The following is a 10,447-nucleotide window of genomic DNA, read 5'->3' as shown; positions in this document are numbered from 1 at the left end:
GGCTTCCCAGGTGGCTCAGTGGTAAAGAATCCTCCTGCTAAGCAGGAGATGCAGGTTCAATCCCTGGATTGGGAAGAGCCCCAGAGGAGGAAATGGCAACCTGCTCCGGTATTCTTACCTGGAGAATTTCATGGATAGAAGAGACTGGTGGGCTACAGTCCGTGGGGTCGCAGAGTCAGACATGACTGAGCAACTAAACAACAAGAGCAACAAATGTTTATCTGGAGGTGATACGTAAGTAAAGGGAGGGGAGATGGAGGGAGGGGTAGGCAGGACTCCTCCAGGCTGATTTTCGGGGCCCAGGGGCCAGGGAATAGAGTCTTCTACTTCTGCCTTCCTTCCATTGAGCAAAACTGACTTTAAGTGCCTGGGCAATGTGACTCCTGGTATGTTCAATTATGTTCGCAGTGACTGTAAACCCACTTGCTTCTGCTGAAAAACACATGAGCTGGAGCGGTCTGTGGAGTCCTGGAAAGAAATTGTCATTTTGAGAGTCAGCCAGGAAGAAAAGCTTCAGAAGGCGGGTTTGGAGGTTTGGTTACTCATATGAGCCCCAGCAATGGACGGCGTGGGTGTTTTATGAATGCTTGCTGCTTGCAGAGTAGGGTGTACAGCCTTAGCAGCCCTTAATGTAGCTCGGTAGTCTTAAATACTTTAATATGGCAGTCTAGTCTTCCTTGACCCTTCCAGAAAGAAATCATCTGTGCTCTTGGGTCGACAGTTTCTGCTTTATGTATTTCTGTCACATCATCTGTGGGCTTCCCCTGTGGCTCAGCGGTAAAGAATCCATCAGCAATGCAGTTTCCACAGGAGACCCGGGTTTGATCCTTTGGTGCGGAAGATTTCCTGGAGGAGGGCATGGCTACCCACTCCAGTATTCTTGCCTGAAAATTCCCCATGGACAGAGGAGCCTGGTGGGCTACAGTTCATACGGTAGCAAAGAGTTGGACACGACTGAAGTGACTTAGCAAGCACATATCACATTATCTGTACTACTCTGCTGCCCTTACTTTCCATTCTTAAGTCCCCTTGTGTACCTGCATGCTCAGTCACTCAGTCATGTGTGACTCTTTGCTACCCTATGGGCTGTAGCCTGTCTCCTCTGTCTATGGGATTTCCCAGGCAAGAATACTGGAATAGGTAGCCATTTACTACTTGAGGGGATCTTCCAGACCTAGGGATTGAACCCATGTCTCTTGAGCCTCCTGCATTGGCAGGCAGGTTCTTTACCACTGACTCCACCTGCTAGAATATAGACTCCTGAAGCAGTGACCTTGTCTCTATGTCACAACCCCAGTCACTTCCACGGTGCCTAGAGTGGGATGTTGAGTCAACAAATAATTTTCTTTGAGAGCTATAAATCTACTGTTTTTCTCAAATGGAATGTTTTGAAAGTCAGCCTCTGTCAAGGTAACCTGGACAGTGCCCTTTGACCAAAATGGGAAAGTGGATTTGGACTTCACGCCTCTCTCCATGAGAGGTACAGAGCCAGACACCCTTATTGTTAGTAAGGTCCTTAGATGTGTAAGCAAGAGAAGGAAACACTTTCTGATGAATGGAGCGATGGGCTGCCCTAGAGATGGCAATTCCAGAAGCATACTGGAAGTGGTTCATAGAAAAGAATTAGCCATCTGCCAGGGATGGGGGTGGAGGAGAGTCTGATTTTGAGTAGGAGACTAGGCTGGTTTGCTGATCCTCATGAAGAAGAAGCATGTCAGGGTCTATGGTGATTGATGAGTAACAAAAGCCACGAGAACGTGGTATTTCTGTTCTATGAGCTGTTGGGACAAAAGGTAGACCACCATTACGGGTGTACTCTTACAGATGTATTGACATTTGAGCTACACAAGTGAAAAATGTAGAAAAAAACTTGTTTCATTTGTCTAATTGCTTTCTTAGTCCTTTCAACAACAACCAAACTCTGACTCCGTATTTTTCCAAGTTAGCCTGTGGCAACCATTCGTGCTCTGCGTGTGTGCTGGATCACTCCATCGTGTCCGACTCTTTGTTACCCCATGGACTGTAGCCCACCAGGCTCCTCTGTCCATGGGATTCTCTGGGCAAGAATACTGGAGTGGGTTGCCATTCCCTTCTCTAGATTTGTGCTCTCATGCATGAGTATTGTAAGTGATCAAAAAATATTTCTTTGGTTGATTGATCGGTTCATTTAAAGTGATTACAAAAACACATATTTGTTTAACGAATGATTCAACAAACCAGTGACTCGTCCTTGACTCCAGGCTGAATGGCCTCAGTCAGTCGAGGTCTGGTGGTCATCACTTTTGCCTTTGGCATTGCTGAGGGTGACCTGCCCTGGACAATCTTCAGTTTGCTCATGTCCCTCATAGTACAACTCCCAGAGCTATACATGGTCCTTCATCTTTTACTGAGTGGCCCACCAGGATCAGGTTTTGTGATAAGCATAAGTTGAAACTGAAAACAACAAACAAAAATCCTGCTGTTCTGGAAGGCCAGGAGTTAGAGAGATGATGGCTTAAGTTTCCTTCAAATGCCTCCAAACAGGATGGTTAAAAAACCAGAGGCAGAGGTAGGAGTTGGTGTATGTTAGGTTTTTGCTGCTTTCTAACCCCTTTGGCCAAAGTGGATGTTCTGTTCAGAGCTGGGTAAGGCCTCTGAGCCTGTGCCAAGCCCCAGGAGAGTGATCGGTGAGCTAGGAATGCAGCCAGTTAGTTTGAAGCACATTACATCAGACATTTCCCGAGGAGGAAAGGAAGGCCTCCTAGAAAGCAGGGAGGATTTTGGCTCTTAGAGATTGAATTCAGTAACTTTACCTCCTTGGTTGAGAGCCAATGCCCTAGCCAGCAGCTCTCATAAGGTCTGCAAAAAACCTCTCAAAGTCTCCAGCCCCTGCTTTACATGTTTACACCCCAGCTTTGTTTGAGAGATGTATCACCTTTCTGGGGGCAGGGACAGATTTTAGAAAAGGGGGGAGATTATAAAATCGAATTAAAGATTTTATAGGAACTTAAAAAAAAAACCTTACTAAATTTTCTCATTTTAAATTTGAGCGGCAGTGTTGACTTTGTAGTGGAAAATGATAAATTCTGGACTAGAATACAGCAAAAGGTTGCCATCTTTCACCTTCCTTCCTTTGCAAGTTAAATAAAGCCATATAATGTGTGGTGGTAGTTTATTTGTTAAGTCATGTCTGATTCTTGCAACCCCATGGACTGTAGTCTGCCAGGCTCCTCTGTCCCTGGGATTCTCCAGGCAAGAATCTGGAGCGGGTTGCCATTTCCTTCTCCAGGGGATCTTCCGAACCCAGGGATTGAACCTGGGTCTCCTGCATTGCAGGCAGATTCTTTACCAATTGAGCTATAAGGGAAGACTAATATAATGTGTAGGTATGGATATATTGGTATTAGATATTAAATTTATAAATTAGAGCCTCGAGGTCATTTCTCAATCAACTTCAGAAATTGGCTTTTGAAGCCCAGAAATTTGATCCCAGTATCACTCAAAGTTAAATATCTTGTTAATCCAAAATTATGTAACTCAGAATATATTTAGAAAGAGAAATCTGTTGCCCCCAAAAAATACATTTGACACTACTGACTTTTTAAGTAAACTGATGCACTGCACTTTTGATATGTTTCAAACTTATACACCATGATTTTTATAAGGAAATAATTGCCAAATATCTAGGCTTATCACTGATGGTTCATTTTGAAATCTTATTTCCTCTCCTTTCTCTTCACTTTTACCCACCCCTCTGCAAAAACTTTTATGTCATGTGTTGTAACATAAATATATTAGGAAACCGGGGTTTACAAAGATATTCTCTAAGCTATTTATGTAAAATCAGAATCTTCAGCTCTTTCTAAGCACCATGTAGGCTACTGTGGACCACATGTGCTAAGGCCTCCATATTCACTGTGCTGTAGCACTACTCAGGTGATTAAACAATACCTTAGTTAATAACACAGAGGCCCTGACTGCCTCTGCTCTCAATTTTTAAACTTGAATCCTAGAGTGGAAATTGAGTTGGTTCGAGAATCCCCTAGGGTACAAGAAAGAATAAGATGAATTATCATATCTGATACCCTTTACACCTGTGAAATACAGTGCCTTTAGTGGGCACTTCCACAGTTCATCAATGGAGACTCAGGACAGATAATTTCAAAGTCCCCTAATAGGATGAAAATCCAAGTCTTCTGACAGATAGATGCTTTTCCCACCATAAACTTTACAATTTTAAGAGCACTGGTGTACCAGGGGAGTACAGAGTGATGGCTGTGAAAACCCTTGAACGAAGGATCTGATAAAGCAGCTGGTGTGAGTTTTCTCCGAATCTTCCCTCTATCTCTGGATACTTCATCTTCTCTTTTGGGAAAATTGATCTGGGACTATTTGATCCTTACCAAGAAGGGGTGCTCAAGACAATCATAAAATATTTACAAAGCGCTTTAAGTTTCAGGGAAGTAAAGTTCCAGTCTGTGAGCATGGGAAATGCACTAATACCAGCAGGTGTCTTATCAGTTCACCCCAGGGTGCACACTTCACTCCTGACCTGTCTGTGTGCGAACACCTAAGGAAGTCACACATAAACACTTGGCACTTTTCTTTAGTTCCTGGGAATGGAGCAATACATTATTAACATGTCCAAGAAGGGATCTCAGGTGTGGGAGTGAGAAGAGAAGGAGGGGGCAATGGGGAGGTGAGAAGGGGAAGGAGGGGAGTGCAAGTCAAAACTGATAACACCCAGAGAACCAAGCTGTTAACCTGCAGGGTCTGGACCACCTCTGCCCATTCCCCCCGTGATGCCAACCTGAGACTCTCTGGCCAGGTCTTGCAGAGGATTGTGCCAAGCTTTGTTATGGCCAGGCATTCTCAGTGACAAGAGACAGTGGGGTGCAGAGCTGTTCCCTTGGCATCCTTCACCAGCGCTAAGGTCACTGATCACATATGAAACTGATGTCACGTGCATGGCTTCCTGAAGGGTCTCAGGATAGGGGAGAGCCAGGGCGAGGGAAGGATACACAGATGGGGGACACAGCCTCCTGAAACGCACACAGGACAGTTCAGGACAGCCCGGGCGAGGCAGCCAGTTTGTGTTTACTTTCAACTCAAAGTGTTTTCCTTTGTGAATCATCACCTCTTCCTTCTCAGGAAAGCGACACAAAGTAACAGGCTTCAGGATACCATCTGTGTCCATTTCGACAGCAGTTCATGTCACAAGACACCATCACGTACTGTAATTATACAAAATGCAAAGAATAAAGTGTTGCTAGTTACACGGGTTAAAATGAAACTGACAGCCCAAAGGAACACAAAACAGAAAGAGATCTCTGTCGGAATCCAGAGAGACGCTTGACAATATTACCCCCCCAAAAATGTAGCCAAATCATTGTCCTAGCATGCTGCAGTTCATTGCCACAACTTTATAAATTCCCAGCTCTTTGGAGGAAAGTGCGTGTTTATAGCTTGCAAAGAAATAGCTTTTACATGTATGCAGGTCAACAGAAAGAAGAATGCACACTCTAGGCACCAAGACTGCCCAGATAGCAACGGAGTCTAAAGAGTCAGACCTCACAGAGTCTTCTGAATCAGATCTAGTTTGTTGAAAAAGAATCTGAACAGTGATATTAGTCCAAGAGGGCCAAGGAAGAAACACTGAAGTGTTAATCAGGAAAAAATAAAAAATAAAAAACTAGAACAATTAAGACTTAAATATTTTTTCTACTCTACTTTGAAGATGAATTACAGCTTTTCATATCTGGAAAAGATATGCGCTTGGTCTGTGGGGAGAACCCCTTTTTCTACCCCCATCTACCTCCCCGATCCTAATCAATAGCCTGTGTTGGAGTACAGATATGATTGGTTCAACTTCCTTGAAGCAGAAGTGCTATTTCTTCATGTGTGGCCATGCCTCTTTTTAACAATGAGGTATCATGTGACACTAACAATATCTGTTCCTTCTTGGGCTATGAATTTGATCAACAGTGCGGGCAGAAAACAAGGTAATGTTCTGATAAAATCACACAGGTACAAAAATTATTGCACTTAAAAACAACAACAAAAAACTCAGCCCAACCAGTAAAGGGCCAGTGAAACTCTTGGAAGTGTTGTGCTGCCTGCCCTCTGCAGAGCATCTGGACCTTTCTGGTGTTTGGTCGAATTTGGTCCATTATTGAATGTCCAGAAGTGAAAGAGTCCAAAAGACACAGTAGGCTCTTTAAGGCTAAGTCTTCCCGGTGCTCATACGAGATAAATTATCTCCTTGGCCACATACTACAAAGTGGGGCTCTTTTTTAGCGAATGGCTAGTAAGGCCCCCCTAAAAAACTCTGGGAGCAAAGGGGATGGGTACACATCATGTTCTGTCCTGTGAATGAGAGAGAGAGAGAAAAAAAGAGAGAGAGAGAGAGATGGTAAGTAGCCTGGGAGAGTAAAGCCACTCATCAGCAACCCTGTGGCTGGAAGTGCTTTGATCACTTCCTGACTCCATCCTAATTCTCATTACACTCAACCCCACAGCCCATGAGGATGTGGGCTTACCTGTGCATCTTTCTCTGTGTAAGTCCTCCTTTCTATGGCTCTGAAAGCCTTTCTCTCTACTTGCAAATTTGCCTCTGTCTGTCTTCCCATGGAGAGGAGCCTAGTGGGCTACAGTCCATGAGGTCTCAAAGAGTCCTGCAGTCGTGTCTGAAGCGACTTAGGACACACACATGCCTTCTCTTATTCTTTATCCTTCCTCCTTCCTCGTGCTTCCTGTCTCTCTTTGTTGATGGATGTAAAGGACCAATGCTAATCCTATCCTGGTACCCACTGGTCCATACCCTTTCATGTTTCCATAAGGCACCCCTCTCCTTTCTCTCCCTGTCAGTGGTGTCCCCAATACCAATATATTCAGACACATGCCATGCTCTGTTTACCCAATTGAATTACAAGATTATTTGTTACTTTAGGCACAATTATCTGCACCTCCAAAATCTGATCTGTGGAGAATGTGAGAACAAGGCATTGACTGTGGTATAATTTTTTCAGGATGTCCTCAAGTAACTGCTCATATAATAGATGAAATCAAGGCATTTCCAAACTCCGATAACCTGAGACTATTGTCAATATTGTTTTTCTTTTTTGGGAGTGTTGACTTCAGCTCATATTTTCTTTGTAACTCTTTCTATGGCACTTGTAGTCAATAAAATATTTGCATAAAGTATCTAGACAAGTAGTGATGGTGGTTTAATCGCTAAGTCATTTCTGACTCTTTTGTGATCCCATGCCCCTCTGTCCATGGGATTTTTCCAGGCAAGAATACTGGAGTGGGTTGCAAATAGGGTTGGATGGTAATGTCCTGACTGGATCCTGCAGGCACAGATTCAATATGAGTAATTTAAGGTTCAGGCAGGAGGGAATGGAGGTCCAATCTTTATGAGCTGCTGAAGCTCCTGCATACCACACTCACCAACCAAGGCACACTGAAGCTCTAAGATCTGCTACTGTGTCTCTCCCTATGGCCAGCTCTGTGGGGGCAGAGTCAGTGCAAATAGCTGCTGCCATCTTTGCTTTATCCCATCATATCCTCTCTCACTGTTCTAAGACAGGGTGCCCATGATGGGGTCTTCTCTACTTACTGTTGGGATTCTGAGCTAGGAATTGCTGACATTCTCATAGATGACGTCACTGATACAGAACTGCTGCTTCTTCTTCATCCACATCAGTTGCACACACTGATGGATAAAAATGTACTGCTCCTGGAGCGAAAGATAAAGATGTTTTAAAGCAAGGTGTCTTATGCAACGACTTCCCTGGAGGCCAGTGGTTAAGATTCTGTGCTTCAGCTGCAGGGGGCATGGGTTCAATCCCTGGTTAGGGAACTGAGATTCCACATACCATATGGCATGGCCAAAAATAAGAAAAGATATGTTTGTGCAAAAATATAATATGTTAATACTATGGGAGTATTAAATACTATGACGAATGTCAAAGGAAACAATCTTCATTATTTGTAAAACACAATTTCAAAACTAGAAGATCCAAGAGAATCAACTGTAAAAATATTTTATTTAATAATAGGATTTAGACTATCACTACTTAATGCTAAAGGCAATGAATATTCAATCAGTAAATCAAGGGGCTTTTTCAAAAAAAATTGTACATTGCCTCATAATACACTGAAGTAAATTCCAGGAAACTTAATAAATTAAGCCATAAAAATATAAAGGCATATATAGATTAATTCTTCTCTGATTACTTTAAGGAAGGGCTTTCTAAATTTTTTTTGGCCATGCCATGCCCCATATGGGATCTTAGTTCCTGGACTAGGGATCAAACCCACACCCCCTGCATCAGAAGCACAGAGTCTTAACCACTGGCTTGCTAGGGAGGCCCCTGGGCTTTCTAAACTTTAAACAACGAAATAAATTAGAACAAAGATGTCAAACTGTTGTATGTAAAAAGCAGAAAAAAGAATAAAATAAAGGGCAAACTAGAAACTAAGAGGGAAAAATATTTTCAAGAATTATGACAAATGTCAATACCTTTATCTTTGTTTAAAATTCATCCACATCAGTAACACACACACTTAAATTGGCAAACAAATAAAATATACTAATCACTAGACCAAATATTCCTGAAAGGCAGGGACTGGGTGTTTTTTATTCCTAATACCCAGCACATTGTTTGTACTTACTAAATGTTTTTTGAAGTAAACTGAGAAAATATTAAAACATGTACAAAAAAATGGCCAAGTAATAAAAAAAATTGTAAACTAAAACAATTATTTTTTTTTAATCTACAAAGTGAGTAAAGTTAAACAAAAAGTAGCATTCAATGATGATTTGAATTTGTTGAAGCAGCCATTTTTAACCAGTTGGTGGAGGTACAATTAATAAAATGCTAATAAATGACGTTGTGTGGATGGATAGAAGAAAGTAGGAAGGAGTACAATTTAATGTCATAGAAAAAGGAGAATGTTTTGCATAAGCAAAGATATATCTAAAGTGAGGGAGTATTTAGTCTCTAAAATGAGATTTATAGAGTTTTAGGCAATTTGGGATGATACATGTAGCAAAATATTCAGTGAAAAATCAGAATGTAAAATTATGATATGTGTATACCACATATGAGTACAATTATGTGAACATTATACTTGACCAAGGCCAAGACATTGTTATTGCTGTTGTTCAGTTGCTAAGTCATGTCTGACTCTTTGTGACCCCATAGACTGCAGCATTGCCAGTCTTCCCTGCCCTTCACTATCTCCCAGAGTTTGCTCAGATTCATGTTCATTGAGTCAGTGATGCTATCTAACCATCTCATCTGCCACCCCCTTCTCCTGCCTTTAATCTTTCCGAATACCAAAATGCTGACAGTAGCTATCTTTATCCCATTTCCTTTTCCTTATTTCTCAGACTTTCTCTCTAAGTAATACCATTAAAAATAATCTTTAAATAAGAACCAGTTAAAATATCCACAGGATTTTAAGGAGTCTTTTGTTTGACAACTTCATACACACGATAAGGTTAAAGACTTTAGACTTCCCTGGCTTTGACTCACATGTATTTTTTTCTTTTTTAAATTGGGGGAAAATATCTTCCCTTATTTCATGACAATATCACATCAGTAACTGAACTTCCCTTTCTCATTATGACATATCCCTCCATGGTCTCTGGTGTTTAGTCAAGCACAGGGCATTGATAAGGGCAGAGAGTGCCTGGTTTCTCAACCCATAATGACGCAGTGGTGAAACTTTGTGTCAAAAATAAATAAATAAATAAAGTACTTAGGCCACAGGAAAAGTAAACAAAAGACTATTAACAGACACATATCTGAGAGTTCAGGAGAAATCTAAGCTGCCGATCAGGAGGCCTGGAGGCTCAAAGCAAGGCCCTACCTAGCCCACCTTCAGAGAAAGTCTGTGAGAGGAAAATGAAAGAAAACCTTTGATGAAAACAGAAGATAGCTCAGAAGAGGTGAAGGCCATCCACACTTTATAGTTTCAAAGCACTTATCTTGATGGTATCAGTTCATCTGATGCATACTTTACAACAAACAATTCGTGAACGTCGTCCTTTGCATTTTATAGATGAGAAATGGGAACTTCAAAAAACATTAAAAAAAAATTTTTTTTTAAACTTTTTAAACTACAATCCATGGGGTCACAAAGAGTTGGACATGACTGAACGACAGAGCACATAACTGATTTATGTGTGCTGATTCGCTTCAGTTGTGTCCAACTCTTTGCGACCCCATGGACTGTAATCCACCAGGTTGCTCAGTTCACAGGATTCTCCAGGCAAGAATACTGGAGTGTGTTGCCATTCCCTCCTCCAGGGGATCTTCCCGACGCTGGGATTGAACCAGAGACTCTTAAACGTCTCCTGCATTGGCAGTTGGGTTCTTTACCACTAGCATCACCTGGGAAGTCCTAGTGTGTTCATTTTGGAAGTACAGGACATTTATTTAGTTATACACGCATCTAT

General features: G+C 41.9%; 1 protein-coding gene across 4 annotated transcripts in view; it reads right to left on the bottom strand.

Annotated features, from left to right (window-relative positions):
* Positions 1-3,318: 3,318 nt before the first annotated feature.
* The window catches only part of PTPRO (protein tyrosine phosphatase, receptor type, O), a 257,373-nt gene continuing 250,244 nt past the window's right edge, over positions 3,319-10,447 (bottom strand). For 3 of the 4 annotated variants that reach the window (XM_010858738.1, XM_010858735.1, XM_010858737.1), the window contains 2 exons: positions 7,598-7,717; positions 3,319-5,213 (listed from right to left, as the gene is read on the bottom strand). In XM_010858738.1, coding sequence (XP_010857040.1) covers positions 7,613-7,717 — 105 coding nt within the window. In that variant the 3' untranslated portion in view covers positions 3,319-5,213; positions 7,598-7,612. The other variant, XM_010858736.1, reaches the window with a different exon arrangement.

Source organism: Bison bison, unplaced genomic scaffold (genome assembly GCF_000754665.1).
Source record: "Bison bison bison isolate TAMUID 2011002044 unplaced genomic scaffold, Bison_UMD1.0 scf7180017864390, whole genome shotgun sequence".
Classification (NCBI taxonomy): domain Eukaryota; kingdom Metazoa; phylum Chordata; class Mammalia; order Artiodactyla; family Bovidae; genus Bison; species Bison bison.
The sequence above is the reverse complement of the archived record's forward strand: the minus strand, read 5'-3'. Positions and strand labels throughout refer to the sequence as shown.